The sequence below is a fragment of the Ictidomys tridecemlineatus genome, chromosome 11, assembly GCF_052094955.1.
Source record: "Ictidomys tridecemlineatus isolate mIctTri1 chromosome 11, mIctTri1.hap1, whole genome shotgun sequence".
NCBI classification, from domain to species: Eukaryota; Metazoa; Chordata; class Mammalia; order Rodentia; family Sciuridae; genus Ictidomys; species Ictidomys tridecemlineatus.
This window is the reverse complement of record NC_135487.1, coordinates 75,276,244-75,297,995: the sequence shown is the minus strand read 5'-3', so window position 1 is coordinate 75,297,995 and position 21,752 is coordinate 75,276,244. Positions and strand designations below refer to the sequence as shown.

General features: G+C 35.7%; 1 protein-coding gene and 1 pseudogene across 3 annotated transcripts in view; both read right to left on the bottom strand.

Annotated features, from left to right (window-relative positions):
- Positions 1–4,051, bottom strand: LOC101967105 (lysophosphatidylcholine acyltransferase 2B-like; annotated as a pseudogene).
- Positions 4,052–4,717: 666 nt separating this feature from the next.
- The window catches only part of Ephx4 (epoxide hydrolase 4), a 41,680-nt gene continuing 24,645 nt past the window's right edge, over positions 4,718–21,752 (bottom strand). For 2 of the 3 annotated variants that reach the window (XM_005327735.5, XM_040288989.2), the window contains exon 7: positions 4,718–5,676. In XM_005327735.5, the coding sequence (XP_005327792.1) occupies positions 5,445–5,676 (232 nt within the window). In that variant the 3' untranslated portion in view covers positions 4,718–5,444. Of the gene's footprint in view, positions 5,677–8,013; positions 8,090–21,752 lie in introns of all 3 variants that reach the window. The other variant, XM_040288988.2, reaches the window with a different exon arrangement.

The window sequence follows — 21,752 nt, the reverse complement described above, 5'->3', positions numbered from 1 at the left end:
TTAAGATTGTACTTCTTATGGAGATGAATATATATAGACTTCCTGGAGGTCTAGGTATGAATTAAATAACTTGGCACATGCTGATGCTTCAGGAAAAATTTCCTAAAGGTCTTGTATAAATTGTGTGCAGAGTTCTTTCCATCTAGTTCCTAAAAGAGTCTGGAAACATTATGATCTGGCACTCTAAAAGCTGCCTGAAGTATAACAATGAATTGCTGTTCTGTTACGAAACCATTCTCATCAAGATCAAAAAGCTTATGTGATATTTTCAGAATATTTTCATTATTGGCAGGATTGTACAGAATAGACCTATCACATATTCTCTGAAGTCTGTGGTGCCATCATTACATCAGTCAAAGACAGCAAAATTTGTTTCAAGAACTCTGAAACTGGGAGTTTTAAATAACTTGAAAACTCTTCAATTCTGATCTTCCTTCTACTGTTTTTTTTTTTTTTTAATTTGGTACTGGGCATTGAACCCAGAGGTACTTTACCACTGAGCTATATCCCCAGCCCTTTTTTATTTTTTATTTTGAGATAGGGTCTTGCTAAGTTTCAAAACTTATGACCTCAAACTTATGATCTTCCTGCCTCAGCCTCCTGAATTGCTGTGATTACAGGCAAGTGCCTACACACGTCTGCTTCCTTTCTTTTGAGGCAACTGCAATTGCAGTACATTCATCCAATTGGTTATCATTATTATCCCAATTTATTTTCAATTTCTGGATAACTTTTGTAAATTCCAAAAAAAATCAGCTTCCATGGGTAGTTGAAGTTTACCTGCAGAAACCATCAGTCTACAGTCTTCTCAAGTGTGGTCTGTCAAGGACATCCCAAAGCATTTGCCATGATAATAGGTACTATACTGGCAAAAACAAGAGACTTTTTTTCCCTTCCACGTTTGGGATATAAATATGCATAAACTCAACTTGTATCCTGGTGAAGGATTGACTCAGGGTCAACATACTGGCCTGGAAGCCTGTAAACCTTGGCCAGGTCCAGGTTACTGTGTACTGGTGTTTGGGTACCTGAGCAGCACCAGCTACCTGGAGACACCCGAAGAAAAGGCTCCTAGTTTAAAAGGGACTAGACAAGTGGGGCATGGGGCTCATGCCTATAGTCCTAGCGGCTTGGAAGGCTGAGGCAAGAGGATTGCAAGTTCAAAGCCAGCCTCTGTAACTTAGCAAGGCCCTGAACAACTTAGTAAGACCCTGTATCAAAATAAAATAATAAAAAGAGCTGTGGATGTGGCTCAGTGGTTAAGTCTCCCTGAGTTCAATTCCTGGTACCTTGCCCCCCCACCACACCAGCCAAAGTGACTAGACAAAAGTAATTGGTACACACTCATTTTGGGAAAATCAAGATCTTCCTTCTGGTTGTCACTTGCTCCAGGATTTCATTTCTGGTATTACTCCTGGGATTGGGGTCTTCTTGGGTCACAAGCACCAGCTATGTTGACAGGAGGAGTTTCCCTGACATTGGGACCTGTGAGTTTCAACTTAGAGACCATGGAGGGTAAGGATGCCACAAAAAAGGTGATTGCTTCAAAGATAATAGAGTGTGGCTGTAATGAAGATGGGAAACTCAAATCAGGTGTTAGACTAGGACACAAGAAAAGACCACTGACTCCAATTAAAATCAAATTAAAGCAAGCTTATTATTTCGACCAGCCAGGTAGGCTGCCTCTCCCTCCCAAAATGGCGGGAACAAGACAGCAGCAGCCGCTTTCCTGCAGCCCAGCTTTATAGCCCAGAAAGTTACACAAAGGGGGGTTACAGATAACAGAACTCTGACGAGCATCACATAAATGGTAGTTTACATTTTTTTGCTGGCCCCAACATCAGAATTTATGAGGATCCTTAGAGCCTCAGAAGGGTCCTTGTCTGGCCAGGGAAGGCCAAGATTTGTGAGGCTAACTAAGGTTTCAGAGAGGGCTGCTATCTGGTCAGAGAACCAGGCATGGGTGAGTTCAAGGCACGGGCAGGCATTCCAAGCAGGTTCAGAATTTGCAGTAATTTATGGTAAAGCCGAAATTATCTTTTCATGGCTTTGTGGCGAGATGCCCAATTTTAAGAAAAGATCAAGTTGGGTCTATCACAGGTCCCTTTTCCCTTTTTACTTTAATCATGAACCCAGTGAAAAAGAACATGACCAGAAACAAGAATTTGAGGACTGGTTTCATCAGTTTTCTTCTTCAATTCTTGGTGGATTTGACCAGTTGAACAGGATGGCCAAGCCACTGACCAGAGGAAGTTGAAGAGAAAAGTGGTACAGGACACTTGCACTGGCACCAGTACAGTCCCCATGAGGATGATGGAAGTCCAGCACCACATGTTAATGCACATCTCCTGCATGAAGCAGGGTTTGTTCCACTGAAAGATATGAGGACTTATTCATTTCCTGGGCAACACTCATCTCCCATACTTCCATCTGAGAGTCCATAAACCTCCAAGCTACAGACAGACTTCTAAGTAAACTAGGGATTTGGACTAGTAAATCCCTTATTAAACTGGATATGAGAGTGTGTTCTTGCAGAGACCCCTTCTTCACATTCAAATGTTCTTCTTGTTCGCATGTAACCAGAACTCTTAGAGGAAACTGTGGATTAAGAAGAAATTATGTGTAACCTTTAAAATCAGAAAAAATCAAAGATGATAAATGTAACAGGAGAATTAATGATGTGCATTTTTTTTTTTTAATTGTGAGACAAGGTCTCTGAGTTGCCCAGCCTGGCTTTAAACTTAAAATATTCTTGCTTCATGACAACCATTTTGTATTTTTGCAAATATCCTGCTTTTGACATATATGCTTCAATTGTTTTCACATAATAATTTCTGACATTTATGTATAAATTATATACCTATTAAAGATATATATTTACTGGAATAAATGTTAATTACAACTTTTTCCCTTTTTGAATAAATATTAATTACAACATTTTTCCTTTTTTTTTTTTAATTTAAAGCAGTGCTGGGGATTAACTCTGGGCTTTGGATATCCTAGGCAAGCTTTTTGTCACTGAGCTATGTCCTCTATCCTAATTACAATTCCCTACCTTGCAATGTTTTTATCAGGTACCATTGTAATATATAAACAACTGAAGCTGAGTGTGATGGTGCAAGCCTGTAATCCCAGAAATTCTGGAGGCTGAGACAGGATGTAGGTTCAAAGCCAGTGTCAGCAATTTAGCAAGACCCTGATTCAAATTTAAAAGAAAAAAAAAACCAATAATAATAAAATAGGCTAGAATGTGGCTCAGTGGTTAAGGTCCCCTGGGTTCAATCCCCTGTACCAAAATAATTAGATAGATAGATAGATAGATAGATAAGTAAATAAATAAATAAGGAAGAGGAGGAAGAAGCAGCAGAAGAATTGAGTTTTTAAGCCAGGTTTGGTGGCACACATCTGTAATCCCAGCTGCTTGAGAGGCTGAAGCAAGAAGATTGTAAGTTTAAAGCCAGCTGAAAACTCAGAGACCTTGTCTCACAATTAAAAAAAAAAATGAAAAAAGGCTGGGGATATAGCTCAGTAGTGGAGCATTTGCTTAGTATGTATGAGGCCCTGGGTTTAATGGCTCAATCCTCTGCATGAAACAACAACAACAAAAGCTTTTATGGTTAATACAAGTTGCTATGGTACAATAAGAATTCTTAGGGATAGTCTACCTTTTTCTGTCACTGTCAGAACTATGCTTATGAGGGAAATATTCCTTTCACCAATTTAGGGCTTATTTGGGAACATAGTATAGTCTTTAAGGTGCCATGATTTGGCAATGTTACCAGTTGTCTCCTGCATCAAAAGACAACAACCCAAGAGAATGAGTAGCACTCCCACGAGTAGATATTGGTCTCTATTCTGTAACGCTTCTCACTCTTATCTGCAATGTTCATTTCTACTCTTTAAGCTCTAGTTAATTTAATTGCATTGTGTGTAAACATCTTAGAGGAAAGTTCCATGTTATCTTGTCATCTTTCTCTTATGGTATTCCCACAGTGCCAGAATTGTATCTGATATAATACCCTCCTTCTTTTCTGCAGTTCCAGTTACCCATGGTCAACCACAGTTTGAAAATATTAAATGAAAAATTTCAGAAACAATTCATAAATTTTAAGTTGTGTAGCAGTGTGAATAGTGTCATGAAACCTTGCACTGTTCAACTTCATCCCACCAGGGATGTGAATCATCCCTTTGTGTGGCACATCCAGGCTGACAACCCTTCTACCCACCAGTCACTTAGTAGCCTTCTTGATTATCAGTCAGCTGTCCTGAAATGGCAATGTTCAAGTAAACTTTCTTTTACTTGATAGCACTACATTTTACTTAGTAATGGCCCCATAGTGCAAGATTAGTGACGATGGAAATTTGGATACGCCAAAGAGAAACCATAAAATGCTTTCTTTAAGTGAAAAGTGAAAGTTCTTGACTTAAGGGAAAGAAAAAAATATGCTGAATTTGCTATGATCTATAATAAGAGTGAATCTTCTGTGAAAATGGAAAGAATGAAAAAGAAATTAATGCTAATTTTGCAGCCACACCTCAAACTGAAAAAGTTATAGGAATAATATATGGTAAGGGCTTAATTAAGAGGGAAAAAACATAATTCTATAGGGATTGTTCTTGTCCCAACTTTCAGGCCTTCACTGAGGGGGTCTTAAAATGTGTCTCTATGGATAAGGGGGAATTATTGTGTCTATCCATCAAGCAAATATTTGAGTGCTTGCAGTGTACTAGGCCTTTATTATAGACTCTGAGTATCTATCAGTTGAAAACAAATCCCTGCCCTGTCAAGCACAGATTCTAAAGCACATAAAAAGCACAGTACTCATTTCTTGTAGCAGTGAATGGAGCAAAAGGACATTTTGATACCTTTTCTAAATCTCTCACCTTTAATCTGAGAAGTACGTTTTACAATATGATTTACTCTTTCAAATATCAATAGTACTTATGGCCAATTTTCAGAATGCAATCATATTATTTACCGACACACTCATAGAATTACTATAAATCCCAAAGATTTGATAATAGAATTTTTAATGACTAAAAAATAGTAAAAAGAACTTTTGAACAATAAAATTAAAATTCATACCATTGCAGATTTTCCTTTTAATATGGCACAGCTAAACTTTAATATTTGTAAAGGCACCATATGTTAACAGGGTAAAGAAAGCATGGAATTCAAACTGAGCCATTTTTCCCAACATCCTTTTTGTACATATATATACAATTTAAGGCAGACACTTTTCTGTGCAAAATATGATGGATGGAAATAAACATTATAATACTCGTTCACACATTCTCAATTTTTTTCAATACCATTTATCAGAATATTTATTTATGATAAAGCATATTAAAACAGGGTTTTCCCCTAATAAAACATAATGAAGTTGAAAACAAATTTTTAAAAATATTTAGATTTCATTACAGATCCCTCATAGAAGATAAAGTCAGTCTTTTTTTCTTGTTTCTTCTTTTAGAAATGTCCATATCAGTTTGTTCACTATATCAGGTTGGTCTTGCTGAAGCCAATGACTGGCTTCTGACAAAATAGTTAATCTGAAATAGTTTTTAACATAAATTTTTGTGACTTCAGCCATCTCAACCTCCATAAATGCATCTTTCTCTCCCCACAGTAGGAGTGTCGGAGTGGTCACCATGTGATGTTTGAGAGGCAGGCAGCTATAAAAACAAAACGTGGGCTTTGAGATTCACTGCAAAAGTTAAAATAATATTTTCCTATAACATGTTCCATTAGACTATGTATTCTCAAAGTGGGCAATATTGCTCCCAAAGGGGCAAAAACTGGTTCTTAAAGGGAACTTACTTTTTACATATAAAGGATGGATATACATGCGATACATGAACAGATATTAAAATTTCATGGTGTGGCAGGTGATTAAGGAAAATATGTCTAAAAAGGCTCCTTAGGGAAGTGATAAAGAAAAAAATAGTTAAGAAACACTGCATTAGGCAATCAACCTGCACAATAAAATATTTAAAAGGTTATTTAAGAAAGGGTCCAATAAAATCTTAAATTGGATGAGGCTAGCAAAATTTAAAAATGAAGGCTGTAAATTAAATATGAAATTCATCACTTTGAGAAAAAATTCCTTTATAAAAATAACCAGAAATTCAGAATAATGGAATAAAAGATAGCTTTAAGCTATGTTACTATTTAAATATATTTTCAATTGCTCTTAGATAATCAGATGCATTTTATTGAAAACTGGAGCTGAAAAATCAGAAAATATGTGTAGACTGAGCTTTAATATTGCATTATACTAGATTTATTTTGCAAGAAGAGTCTTTTTAAAACAAAGTTCTTATTGTGTATTTTCTTAAATTCAGAAAAGTATAAAGAATAAAAATGAAATCACATATAATTCCATCATCAAAAGATAATCTTTTAGTCACTTTTTATGCATACAGTTGAAACCTTACTACAAATACAATGCAACAAATATGCATGATTTATACACAGTATTCATATGCAACTTTCACATTAAATCATATCTTAAATTTTTTCATTTAATAACTTTAAAAAAAGAATTGCTAAAGATATTATTTTATGGTATAATAACTCATATAAAATAATAATGGTATAATAATCCATAACATGGCACAATAACCAAAAAGTAATTTGACTAATCTCACATCCATTGTGATATTTACCCTTATTTTAAGTAATGCTATTTGCCAAAATCTGTTGGCATTTTAGATAATTTGCTTGGACCAGTGGAATTTCTGAGCTATAGGGTATAAATATTTTAAAGCTTCTGTCACTTTCTGTAATACATGTTTTTAGAAAGGTGGATGGTATTTATTAGATTCCTATCGAATAAGAGTGAGAATGAGTATCTAACTAGATGCTCTCTAGCACTGAATCACATATTTGTTACTTAATCAAAAAACTTGACCTGTGGCCACTTGGGGTTGATAGAATGCTGTTGGAATGTTGGAATACCATACATGCCTACAAAGAACTTGATTTTTTTATTCCCATGCAAATGACCATCATTTGCTTATACAAATACACCTAAAAGTTAAATTCTTTATGAATGAGTAAATTGATAGACAAAATTATTCTTTAAATTCAACAGCACAGAATATTTAAAATGAAAATATTTTAGGGGCTGGGGTTGTGGCTCAGCGGTAGAGTGATTGCCTAGCACATGCACGGCCCTGGGTTCGATCTATAGCACCATAAAAATTGTGGTATATGTGTGTATTAAGAATTGTAATGCAAAAAAAAAAGCAAAGTACATGTATAAAGGCATAAATTGGCTTGAAATACTTTATATACAGAGATATGAAAAATTGTGTCCTATATGTGTAATAAGAATGGTAATGCTTTCCACTGTTGTCCTGTATTTAAAAAAATCAGGGGCTGGGGATGTGTCTCAAGCGGTAGCGCGCTGGCCTGGTATGCGTGCGACCTGGGTTCGATCCTCAGCACCACATACCAACAAAGATGTTATGTCCGCCGAGAACTGAAAAATAAATATTAAAAATTCTCTCTCTCCTCTCTCACTCTCTCTTTAAAAAAAAAATCAATAAAAGATTAAAAATAAATAAATAAATAAAATTTTCAAAAAGTATTGTGTCAAACTACAACTAAAAATAAATATTTTTTAAAGGAAAATATTTTAAACAATTATTTACATACCTTAACAATATTTATGTATTTCATAATTGAATCATTAAGGTAAGGGGAGTTTTAAAAGACTAGTAGTCAGAAATACAAATTCTTCACCAGATCAAATTGGAGATTAAAAAAAAAAGGAGGCATTTTCAGAAAATTAAAAGAAAAGCATATTCTCTGGTTCTGAGGTTGCAAACTGCTAAATTTCATATGAAATATAAATTATATATAAAATAAAATAAAACTGTAAATGTTTTAAGAGTAGGTTTTTGGATGTTAAACTGCGTAACTTATTGGGAAAATGTGACAAAATATTTGTAATTAAAAATGATTAATCTGGGGCTGGAATTGCGGCTCAGAGGTAGGGTGCTCACCTAGCATGCGTGAGGCACTGGGTTCGATCCTCAGCACCACATAAATGTAAAATAAAGACATTGTGTCCACCTATAACTAAAAAATAAATATTAAAAAAATGATTAATCTTAGTATGTACAATTTAGGAATTCCAATAAATTGTAACAAGTCTTAACAATGGTTGTTCTATATTAGTAATCATTTAGCTTATCAAAATGTACTTTAACCTTCCTATTTTAAATTAGTCTGAATTTAGCATGTTACTCCTCCCAACTCAATTATTAGCTGATTCACAAGTATTGAGGCAGTAATTTCCAGAGTGTTACACATTTCATCATTACATTTTTCTGTGGAAATATTTCTTTACTTTGATTAAGAAGTAATATGGAAAATAATAACACTCTCATGCCCAACACTCAGGTTAAGAAATAAAGCACTGCAGATGATATTGTTTCTTTCTGCCTAGCTTTTCTTGATACCATTTCTTTTCCTTCCCTCACTTTAAGGCAGTGTTTCTCAAAATGTGGTCCTCTAATAAATAGCATCTACATCATTTGGGAATTTTTTATGCCAATTTTTTATGCCAATTCCTGGGCCCCATCCCAGACCTACTGAATCAAAAACTGGGGTTGGGGGTCCCGTTTCTTTGAACATGCCCTCCAAGTGATTCTGATACACACTGGAGTTTAAGAATGTACTGACTATGCTGAAATTCAGTTCTGACCATCCCCATGAATGTTTTTAAACTCTTACATGTGTTAGAATTCTTCTTCCCCATTCCTTCAGTTTCCATAAGGAGAAATTTTCCTTAAGGACTCCTGGATCTTGTTTCACTCCTGGCTAATAAGTGACAGCTGTTTATTCAGGGTTCTGAATTGAGTGCATATGTCAAATAATATGTCCTAAAGATAAGAGATTTAGTTTCTCCTTTCCTTTCTCTGGGATTAGTGGGAGCCAGTAACCTAGGGGACAGGAGAGGGCAAGTTTGGTCTGCAAACTTTCCCACAGTTAAACTGTTCTGGTTAGCAGTATAGAGTTAGCAAGACTGTTCTAATTCTCATTCTCATATTAAGACACAGAATTCAATCTGCCCTTTATCAATAATTAAGATGATATTTTAGTTTTCATCTGCTGACTCTTTGATTTCTTAATTGGTTCAGAAATTGGGCAGGAAAAAAGAAATGCTATTGATCATAGCTGCCCCCCCATACCTTTTCACGGTATATACCTTTCTATAAAAATATATTGAAGCACTTGACATGTTTTTAAACTTTATATAAGTTTATATAAAATTTATACTATACATCTTTCTACAACTGGCTTTTGTGCCTTAACATTATATTTGTAAAATTTATCCATTCATGGGTTGAGATGTAGCTCAGTGGTAGAGCACTTGCCTTAGTATGTGCAAGGGCCTTGGTTCAAACTTCAGTACCAGGAAAAAAAAAAGAAAGGAGGGTGTTGAGGGCCGAAACCAAGTCAAGATGGTGCCTGGCAGTTTGCCAGGAGGAGAAATTTGTGAGGCAATGCCACTGAGCCATTAAGATGATGAGGATTCCTTATTGGATGACTACTGTATCTAGATGATGCTAATTGAGACAAGCTGTGTGTAATCAGTGAGGTATATATACTTCTGCTGTACCGCAATAAAGCGGCTCCTGCTACTTTGGGTGCCCGCTACTTTAAGTTCCCGCTCAGTTCCCGCTAAGTTTCCCTGCAATAAAGCAGTTCCGCTTCAACCTTCAAGTTGCTTGTCACCTCCGGGTTATTTTGCCCAGCCCGACTGCGTCAGGAGGGAAGTGGAGAGAGAGATCTGTTGATGATGCATATAATTCTACTTCATTCATTTTACTCCTGTATAGAATTTCACCACATGACTAAAAATTTCCAGTTATTTCAATAATTCAATACAAAATACTTATTCTTATAAATGTCCATTTGTGTACATGAGCAAGAGTTTCCTTATACTATATACAAGGAGGTTTGCAGGTTCAAAGTCAGCTTCATTAACTTAGTGAGAACCTCAGCAAACTAGCAAGACCCTGCCTCAAAATAAAAAAAGGGCTGGGGATATGGCTCAGTGGTTGATCACCCCAAGGTTCAATACCTGATTTAAAAAAAAAAAAAAAAGCTTCCTCATAGGATATGCACATTCTTACCTCAAAGGGTATGCACATTCTCAACTTTACTTGATACTGCCACTTTGATTTCTGAACTATGTCTTCCAAAAGAGACATATAATAATCTTTGGGGGCTGGGGATGTAGTTCCAAGGTAGATCATTTGCCTAGCACATACTAGGTTAGATCCCTAGCACTGTAAAGGAAAAGACCCTCTCAGTTTCACATCACTGCCAACACTTGTTCTCAACAAGTGTTTAAATCTTTTATTTGCCTGATGTGTTAGACTGCTCTGCAAAACTTTCTTTTCTCTATAGTGATAGAAAATTCAATTTTCAGCTGGACAAAGAACTACTTAAGAATAAGGACTAAATATGTTTTCCAGGCTTCCTGCAGCTAGGTGAGGTATGTGGGTTGTGAAAAATAATGTGTGCAACTTTGAGGTTGTGTCCAGCACGCCTTCCCTTCCTTCTTTCCTACTTTCCACCAACTGAAATGTAGATGGAAATGTAGCCATCTTGGACCACAAAGACAAGGGCACCACCCTCTGGATGACAGAATAACAAACCAAGCCTTGTATTTGTGGGAGACATAAATTTCTATCTTATCTATGTCACTATTATGTTATGTCTCTATTACAAACAGTAAAATCTATGCTCTATATGTGACTACCTAGATGAGCATCTTTCATGTGTTTATTTACCATTAGATTCCTCTTCTGTGAATTACCTTTTCACATCCTTCACTTATTTTTTTCAATTCATCTACTCTTTTCTTATTGATTTGGAGGTGTTCTTCATAAACTCTGGATATTATTAATTCATGATTGTGCGTTGCAAATGACTTCTCCCCATCTGAGGTTGCCTCATCATTTTATATTTTTTATGTATTGATCTTTTTAATTGCAATGTGGTCAAACTTATCAATCTCCTTTATAATTTAAGCTGTTGTGTCTTATTTAAGAAATCCTTTCCCATGAGGTCTGGAAAGTTTTATCTTCTAGATATTTGAATGTTTTGTTTATCATATTTGGGTTTTTGAATATCACAAAAGCTTATTTCTTGTTTGGTAAAACAGGCCAAATTTAATTTTATTCTATATGCATATCTAAATGCTTTAATAAAAATTATTGAGGGCTGGGGATGTGGCTCAAACGGTAGCACACTTGACTGGCATGCGTGCGGCCCGGGTTTGATCCTCAGCACCACATACAAACAAAGATGTTGTGTCTGCCGAAAACTAAAAAATAAATATTAAAACTCTCTCTCTCTCTCTCTCTCTCTCTCTCTTTCTCTTAAAAAAATTACTAAATCTTTTCACTACAGGTTCAAAATGCTAGGTTTGTCATACTAAGTTTCTATATATTCTGTTGGGGCTTTCTTCTTTGTTTCATGAGTCAGTTTGTCCATCCCAAAGAAAACATTATATTCTGTTTATTTTATAGCCTTACTATTGGTCTTATCAACTAATAGGGATAGTTACCCATTATTTTATTTTAAATGATCTTATGTTCTCCCATATAATAATAGAATCAGATTGTTAAGTTCCATTAAAAACTTGCATGCTCTTGACAGAAGTTGCATTGAATTTACAGATTAATTTGGGGAGAAATCAATAATTTTATGATATTGATTTTTTCCACTCATAAACATGAAAGACCAGAGTTGATTAAGTCTTTATCAAATGTGACATTAATAAAATATTCCTCTATTGACTGGTAAATAGCTGCTGCTCCAATTCTGTAGTCTTTATAGTCTTCTAGTAATTTTGATAGTCCATAAAGACCATCTTTCGTTAGATTTATTCCTATATACCTCATAATTTTTGTTGCTTTCTTATGGACATCTACTTAGAAAGTATGTTTTTTAAACTATTTTTGGTTTATAAGATTATAATTTTGTGCATTGAACTCATGTCAACTTTGATGAATGATTTTTAATTTTATTATTTTTCTGTAGATTCTCTTGCTTCTCTAGACATATAAACACGTTATCTATGAATTTTCATGGTTATGTTTCTTCCTTTTCCAAGTTTTTTCTTATGTGTTTGCTAAGACTTCTGAAAGAGTGGTAAATAGAAGCAGTTGCAGCAGCCAATTTTGTCTATTCTTTATTTGGAAAATTTTTTTAAATTTCTTTTTTCTTTCTTTGGTACCAGGGATTGAACCAGGGGCACTTAACCACTGAGCCACATCCCCAGCCCTTGTTATTTTATTTTTATGTTTTTTGAGAAAGGGTCTTGCTAAGTTACTTAGGACTTTGCTCAGTTGCTGAGACTGGCTTTAACTTGTGATTCTCCTGCCTTAGCATCTGAAGTCACTGGAATTACAGGCATACACCATCATGCTGTTCTTTGTTTTTATTTATTTGTTATGGGGATTGAGCCCAGGAGTGCTTTACCACTAAGCTATATCCCCAAAACCTTTTTATTTTTAATTTTGATAGGGCCTTGTAAATTGCTGAGACTGGCCTCAAATTTGTGACCCTTCTGCCTCAGCTTCCAGAGTCACTGGGATTACAGGCATGTGCCACTGTGCCTAACTTTTTCCTTTACTGTTAAAGGGAATGTTTTCAGTGTTTCATTATAAAATGTTTGCTGTAGAATTCTGGTAGATAGAAGTTCCCTTCTTCATTGTTGTTATGAAACCATAATATGACTAACAGAAAGACAATGGAACATAGAGAACAAGAAAAAGGAAACTTAAAAAAGATGGTTTCATAAAGCAGGAGATAACATATTATTATCTCAGATAACTCTGTATAAATACATTATTTATGAATTATCATTATTTTTTCAGGTCTTCTCAGACCCTCCCAAGTTTCCGATAAAAATACAACTGTGGATGGTACATAAAGCAAAGGAATTGCATCATCTTGGCCCTAATTCCTAGAGAATCTTTTCATGTGACCTACAGTTCTCTAGGTACAAATAACTGGTGCAAAACATTCTTAATGTCTTATTTATTTGAATGTCAATTATCAAGAATACAAGCAACAATAAGTGTTGGTGAGGATGCAGGGAAAAGAGTCCACTCATACATTGCTAGTGGCACTGTAAATTGGTGCAACTACTCTGGAAAGCAGTATGGAGATTCCTTAGAAAACGTGGAATGAAACCACCATTTGACCCAGTTATCCCACTCCTTGGTCTATACCCAAAAGTCTTAAAATCACAATACTATAGTGATGCAGCCACATCAATATCTATAGCGGATCAATTCACAATAGCTAAACTGTGGAACTAGATGCCTTTTAATAGATGAATGGACAAAGAAATTATGGTATATATACACAATGGAATATTATTCAGCATTAAAAGAGAATAAAATTATAGCATTTGCAGGTAAATGGATGGAGTTGGAGAATATTATGCTAAGTGAAGTAAGCCAATCCCCCAAAACCAAAGGTCAAATGTTCTCTCTGGTAAGTGGATGCTGATCCATAATGGGGGGAGGGAGCATGAAAAGAATGAAGGAACTTTGGTATTGGGCAAAGGGGAAGTGTGTCGGGGAAGGGGCATGGGGGTAGGAAAAGATGGTGGAATGAGAAGGACATCATTACCCTAGGTACATGTATGATTGCACAAATGATGCGACTCTATATCATGGACAACCAGAGAAATGTCTTATTTATTTATTTATCTTGGACAATCAACTAAAGCAAAAGTCAATTTCCTAGAAATATCCCTTTGGGAGAATTAGTCTTACCTAAGGTCCAGTCCTAATCCTCTTTTTCTAGATTACTAAGAATTATTGCATGGATGTGTGTCAAATTTTATTAAATGCTTTTTCTTAATTTATTTAGGTGATCATATTACTTTCTCTAATCTTTTAATGTGATGAACTAAATTAATGGATTTTTAAATATTGGATCATTCTTTTTTAATTTTTTAATGCATACTGGATTCAGTTTGATAATTTTATTTTATTCTTATTTTTTAAAATATTTCTTAGTTGTCAATGGATCTTTTATTTATATGTGATGCTGAAGATCAAACCCAGGGCCTCACACATGCCAGGAAAGTGCTCTACCACTGAGCTACAACTCTAGCCCCTGATAATTTCATTTTGAGATGGGGGTCTTATTATGTTGCCCAACTGGTCTCAAACTCTTTGGTTCAAATGCTTCTCCTGTCTTAGCCTCCTAAACAGCTAGGCCTGCAGGTTTCTGCTGTGCAAGCCTGGTCTTTCAGTTTGATAATATTCTATTTTAAATTTGTGTATCTATGTTTAACTTAAATTGACTGTAATCTTCCTGTCTTATCTAATGATTCTTGTTATTTTGTTTTGGTATGAAAATTATATTGGTGGCATAATATGAGTTGAAACAAGTCTTCTTTTCACAATGTCTAACAGAGTATGTTTAAATTGGGATTTTCCATTATGGAAGTTCCTCAAAGACTAGGCATGGAACCACCATATGACCCAGCTAAAGAATTAAAGTCATCATACTACAGTGATACATGCAACACAATTCACATAATTTCATTTGTCTTTATGGCCAAATAAAACTCTATTGTGTATATATACCACATTTTCTTTATCTATTCATTCACTGATGAACATCTAGGCTGATTCCATAGTTGGTTTATTGTGAATTATGGATTATTATATGTCATAAACTTTATTTTTAATAAAGTACTTGAATTTTCTTATCCTATAGCTCAGAGTGGGTCAATTGTGCTTTCAGAAGGTCTGATGTGTCCTTTACCCAACTACAGCATTCTTATTTAAAACTTTGTCTTTGCTTTTAAAATACTGTGAGGTCTGCTGTTCACAGATTCATTTTCTCTCTCTCTCTCTCTCTCTCTCTCTCTCTCTCTCTCCCTCACCCCTAATTAACGGGATTCTGTTGCTCCCTCTTGGGAATGCTGGTTCTCCTAATGAAGTTCTCTTACTTCAGAAAGATGAGAATATTTTCCCTTATAGTTACTTAAAACATACTGCTCTGTATCTCTAAGTTACTGCTGATTAAGGAATAAAATGAGAACATTAAAAAAAAACTATCATACCTATCTTCCATCCAAAATTGAGATTTGCATGAAAATGTGTTATTTCATGTGCTCTTTACAAATGTTTATATGTGTATAAGTTTGTCATTGTGCAATAAAAGGCTTGAATTTACTTTTCCCTTAATTCATATAATCTCATTACTCCCCCTGGATTTCAGTCAAAGAATTTAAGAGATTTTGTTTTATTTAATAAAACAAACACCTGCTATAACTTTCTAAAATCTTCTTTCAACCACTTTAAATACTTATTCTTTGCAACAGATAAACACCGCACAGTTGGAATTAATAAAAAAACCCAATCTAATATTTTCTACTAACTAGAAAGATTAATACATTAATATTGATTGTGCTGACATACTGAAATTGTTTTGTTATATTTTGTGCTTGTTATTGACTTCTTTATTTCTTATCCTTTTTGCCCTCTTCTGATAGTTTTCTTATTCCTTTTTACTAATTTAAAAATACCTATTATAGGGCTGGGGCTGGGACTCAGTGGTAGACTGCTTGCCTGCATGCATGAGGCACTGGATTCCATCCTCAGCACCACAAAAAAATAAAATAAAATAAAGGTATTGTGTCCACCTACAACTAAAAAAAATACATACTAAAAAAACTTAATACATTCTATTTCTTTAATTTTTCCAGAAAAAAATATTAGTGTATGTATGAGTGTGTGCATGCACACACACATACACCAAAAGTTCTTAGTATATTATATATATATATTTTCTTAGATCTTAGCATCCATGTAAAATACAACCTGGTTTTTTTGTTGTTGTTCAAAACAATGAAAGCTCCCTTTATTAAAAGACTTGTCAGAGGCTTGAATATGCTTATATACATTAGGATTTCTTTTTAAAAAAATTTATTCTAATTTGTTATACATGATGGCAGAATGAAATTTATTTCATATTACACATACAGAGCACAACTTTTCAAGACACTGATTGTACACAAAATATTATCACACCACTCGTGTCTTCATACATGTACTTAGGATAATGATGTCTAACTCATTCCACCATCATTCCTCCCTCCTTGCCCCCTCCCTTTCCCTCCATCCCCTTGCCCCTATCTAAAGTTCCTCCATTTCTCCCATGCTCCTCCCCCAATAGCCATTATGTGTCTGCATCCTCATATCAAAGAAAACATTTGGCCTTTGGTTTTTTGGGATTGGCTTGCTTCACTTAACATTATATTATCCAACTTCATCCATTAACCTGCCAATGCCATGATTTTAATCTCTTTTAATGCTAAGCAATATTCCATTGTGCATATATGCCAAAGTTTCCCTACTGAAAGTTTCATCTACTAAAGGGCATCTAGATTGTTTTCAGACTTTAGCTATTATGAATTGTACTGCTATAAACATTGATATGGCTGTGCCCCTGTAGTATGCTGTTTTTAAGTCCTTTGGGTATAAACCGAGGAGTGGGATAGTTGGGTCAAGTGGTGGTTCTATTCCCAGTTTTCCAAGGAATCTTTACACTGCTTTCCAGATTGGCTACACCAATTTGCATTCCCACTAGCAATTGGCCCATTTATTGATTGGGTTATTTGTTTTTTGGGTGTTAAGATTTTTGAGTGCTTTATATATCCTAGAGATTGGTGCTCTATCTGATGTGCTTGTGGTAAAGATTTGCTCCCATTCTGTAGGCTATATTCACCTCACTGATTGTTTCTTTTGCTGAGAAGAAGCTTTTTAGTTTGAATCCATCCCATTTATTGATTCTTGGTTTTAATTCTTGTGCTACAGGAGATTTATTAAGAAAGTTGATCTTATCTGACATGATGGAGATTTGGGCCTACTTAGATTAGGTCTTTGGTTTAATTCCTAGGTCCTTGATCTACTTTGAGCTGAGTTTTGTGCATGGTGAGAGATAGAGATTAAATTTCATTTTGTTACATGTGGATTTCCAGTTTTCCCAGCACCGTTTGTTGAAGAGACTATCTTTTCTCCAATGTACATTTTTGGCACTTTTGTCTAATACAAGATAACTGAATGTTAAGGTCTGTAAAGAAGTCAAAATAACACCTGGTATTTTGCCAGAGAAATGTTAGAGTTCGTAAACAAGTCTGAATGGTGCCTGGCAAAATGTCAGAGGGAGTGGTTTGTGAAGTAACAAAAGTGAGCCATTAAGTGTGGAGATTCCTTATTGGTTGACTGATGTATCTAGTTTATGCTAATTAAGATAAGCTGTGTGGAATGTATAAATACCTCTGTTGTCCTACAATAAACGGCTCCCACTCCTGCTGTATCAATGTACACAAGTTATTCATCACCCCCTGGTTATTTTGCTGCAGCCGGACTGCGGCAACTGAAGTTATGTGGGTTAGACTCTGTGTCCTCTATTCTGTACCACTAGTCTACATGTCTATTTTGGTACCAATACTATGCTGTTTTAGTAACTATTTCTCTGTAGTATAGATTTAGGTCTGGAGTAGTAATGCCACCTGCTTCATTCTTCTTACTAAGGATTGCTTTGGCTATTCTGAGTATTTTTTCCAGATGAATTTCATGATTGCTTTCTTATTTCTATAAGGGATGCCATTGGGATTTTGATTGGGAATGCATTGAATATAGTCCTTTTGGTAATATGGTCATTTTGACAATATTAATTCTGCCTATCTAAGAACAAGGTAGATCTTTCCATCTTCTAAGGTCTTCTTTAATTTCTTTCTTTAGCATGTTGTAGTTTTCATTGTAGATATCTTTCACCTCTTTCACTAAATTTATTCCCAAGTATTTTATTTATTTATTTATTTTTGAGACTATTGTAAATGGGGTGGTTTTCCTAGTTTCACTTTCAGCGGATTTGTCACTGATGTACAGAAATGCCTTTTATTTATGGGTGTTGATTTTATATCCAGCTACTTTGCTGAATTCATTTATTAGTTTTAGGAGATTTTTCTTTCTTTATTTTATTTATTTATTTATTTTTATTGATTGTTCAAAACATTACAGAGCTCATGATATATCATCTTTCATACATTTGACTCAATTGGGTTTTGAACTCCCATTTTTACCCCAAATACAGATTGCAGAATCACATCTGTTACATACTCACATTTTTACATAATGGCATATTAGTGACTGTTGTATTCTGCTACCTTTCCTATCCCCTACTATCATCCTTCCCCTCCCTCCCCTCCCATCTTCCCGCTCTACCTCCTCTGCTGTTGTTCAATTTTCTCCCTTTTTTCCCCTCCCCCTTGCCCCTCATAACCTCTTATAATTTTGTGTATCATTGAAGGTCTCCTACCATTTCCATATGCTTTCCCTTCTCTCTCCCTTTCTCTCCCCCCATTAGTCTTTGTTTACTGTTAGTCTTTTCCTCATGCTCTTCTTTCCTGTTCTGTTCTTAGTGGCTCTCTTTATATCAAAGAAGACATTTGGCATTTGTTTTTTAGGGCTTGGCTAGCTTCACTTAGCATAATCTGCTCTAATGCCATCCATTTCCCTGCAAATTCTATGATTTTGTCATTTCTTAGTGCTGCATAATACTCCATTATGTATAGATGCCAAACTTTTTTTATCCATTCATCTATTGAAGGGCATCTAGGTTGGTTCCACAGTCCAGCTATTGTGAATTGTGCTGCTATAATCATTGATGTGGCCATATCCCTATAGTGTGCTCTTTTAAGGTCCTCAGGGAATAGTCCGAGAAGGGTGATAGCTGGGTCAAATGGTGGATCCATTCCCAGCTTTCCCAGGAATCTCCATACTGCTTTCCAAATTGGCCTCACCATTTTGCAGTCCCACCAGCAACGTACAAGTGTACCCTTTTCCCCACATCCTCGCCAACACTTATTGTTGTTTGACTTCATAATGGCTGCCAATCTTACTGGAGTGAGATGGTATCTTAGGGTGGTTTTGATTTGCATTTCTCTGATTGCTAGAGATGGTGGGCATTTTTTCATGTACTTGTTGATTGATTGTATGTTCTAGGAGATTTTTCTGGTAGAATGTTTTGAGTCTTCTAGGTATAGAATCATAGTGTCTGCAAATAGTGATAATTTGAGTTCTTCTTTTCCTATCTGTATCCCTTTAATTTCTTTTGTCTGTCTGATTGCTTTGGCTAGAGTTTACAACCTGTTTTATATATATATATATATTTAATAGCTTTGTCTCTCCAAGCCACATGCTGAGTAAATTTTTCAGCTCTAACTTCCAACTTGTAATTCTCTTTACCTTATGTGATTGGCTATTTAATTCACTTATGGACTTTAAGATTTCAATAACCATAATTTCATTTTCTAGAAGCTATTTCAGGTTTCCCCCCCCAACTACTTCTAGTCTGCTTTGATCTTATTCTGTTTCTCTCTCTCTCTCTCTCTCTCTCTCTCTCTCTCTCTCTCTCTCTCTCTCTCTTCTCTCTTTCTCTTATTAGTACTGGGGACTGAACCCAGGGGTTGCTCTATACTGAGTATATTCCCAGTCCTTATATTTGTTATTTTGAGATAGGGTCTCATTGCTGAGGCTGGACTCCAACTTGTGATCCTCCTGCCTCAGTCTCATGAGTACCCAGAATTAAAGGTGGGTGCCACTATGCCTGATTTTCCTTGTTTATTTTTAAAAATTTTTTTAGATGTTGATAAACCTTAATTTTATTTATTTATTTATATGCAGTGTTGAGAATTGAACCCAGTGCCTCACACATACTAGGCAAGTTTTCTATCACTGAGACACAACCCCAGCCCCTTGTTTTTTAATTCTTTCATATAGTGATTTAAATATATTTTATAGGTCCAGGTGCAGTGGCACACACCTATAATCCCAGTAACTTGGGAGGCTGAGGCAGGGGGATCGAAAGTTCGAGGCCAGCCTCAGCAATTTAAAGAGATCCTCAGCAACTTAGTGAGACCCTGTCTTAAAATTTAAAATGAGGGCAGTTTCAACGAGAGAACGCAGCGTTGAGGTCTTCAGCATTGGTTCCTGATGTGCACCTACTAAATTTTCCACCTCCAACTCCTTCTTACCCAGTCCTAGTTGTAGGAGGTTGGGGTTGTGGGAGCGACCCCTGGGGTACCCCAGGAGGGGGCAGACAACATGCCACCTTATGGGCACCAGTCTAGGCCCTACTGAAGCAGCCACTCTTAGGCAACAGGGCAACAGCTTCTCAGGGTCTGTTCAGGTCTCTGTCCCTTAGCAGCCAACCTGACTCTTGCTCCAAGCTCCTGCGAGGGTCCCAGCAGTCTTTTGCTACTCCTCAGAGCAGGTGCAAACCCACCCCCAGGGTTCTCCAAAGATACCCACACAATTTGGATCAGGGTGTAGTAGAGAAAAAAAGAATGTCTAATGAGTTATTTCAAGCCTTCAATGCTTGAAGACCCTTGCGCTGGCTTAGAACCAGTATCTGCAGTGGACATAAACCAACAACACTGCAATACCCAGACATTCACAGGCAAGAAAGAAGGTACTTTTGTTAACATTTCTGAAATTCAACTGGAAGTTTCATGGGTCAGGACCAACTTGAACAAAACTTTATTTGTGTAATTAAATTGAAGTCAAAGATGTCGACTTGAAATAATTAGTAAGGCTTTGGTAATTTCCATTATACCATTATATGTTGTTATTAGAGAAGAATGTAGAATAATTTGCAGTTTTTAGTTCTTTGGAAATGCCCACCACATTTGGAAGATTTACAATTTCCATATATTTAACATTCCTGGTTACATAATAGAAATTTGTCATTTAATGTTTTTCCAGTGTTTTAAAATAAAACATTTTGTCCTTCTAAAAAATAAAAATAAAAAGGACTGAGGAAGTAGCTCAGAGGTAAAGCACCCCTGGGTTCAAACCCCAATACCAGTACACACACACACACGCGCGTTATAGTTTCTATTAGTTCTATTATTTGAAATTTACAGGGGTTCTGCTGCAATTATATTATGATTCTCATCATTGGTGGATTGGTATTATTGGGTGGTTTTTGTAATTTGGATCATGAATTCATCTTCAGGGGACTTTATCTGTGAGAGTGTCTTAAGGTCTGAAGGTGGAAAGGTTTTGTCTATTTTTCTGCCAAGTTTCCTAGGAATTGTTAACAGATTAAGACTATGTCAAAATATACTTCCTGCCCCCTGGATTTCCAGTATTACAGAGGTAGAATAAATTCAGAATCCTACACCTCCTTAAGCAGGTTGTAAACAGTTTGCTAATTCTCAAGAAAAATCTTTTTCTCCTGGTTAGAGTTCAAATCTAAAGCTCCATCTCTTCTCTTCTACACTATTTTTTCCCTAGAAAATATCTTCTGAAACCAAAGCTTCAGTTATTTTTGTCAGTGATTCCCAGCTTTTATTGTATCTTTATTCCAGATATTCTCCTGAGTTCCACACCTTAATATCCAACTACCTATTTGAATATCCAAAGTATTACCTTAAGCTCAGCCAGTGATCAATAAATTTCATGACCTTCCCTCAAAAATATTCTTCTTCTAGTGTTTTCTATCTCAGCAAATATCATGGCTATCCATACAGAAGTGCATGCCAGAAATCCAGGGCCATCTTGGACATCCTTCTTCATCTCATTCCGTCTAACCCATCACCAACCCCTTTCCTAATTTACTTCTTAAATATCTCTCAAATCTACCTAATCTCTCCTCTTCTCCACTGTTTTCAGATTAGTTC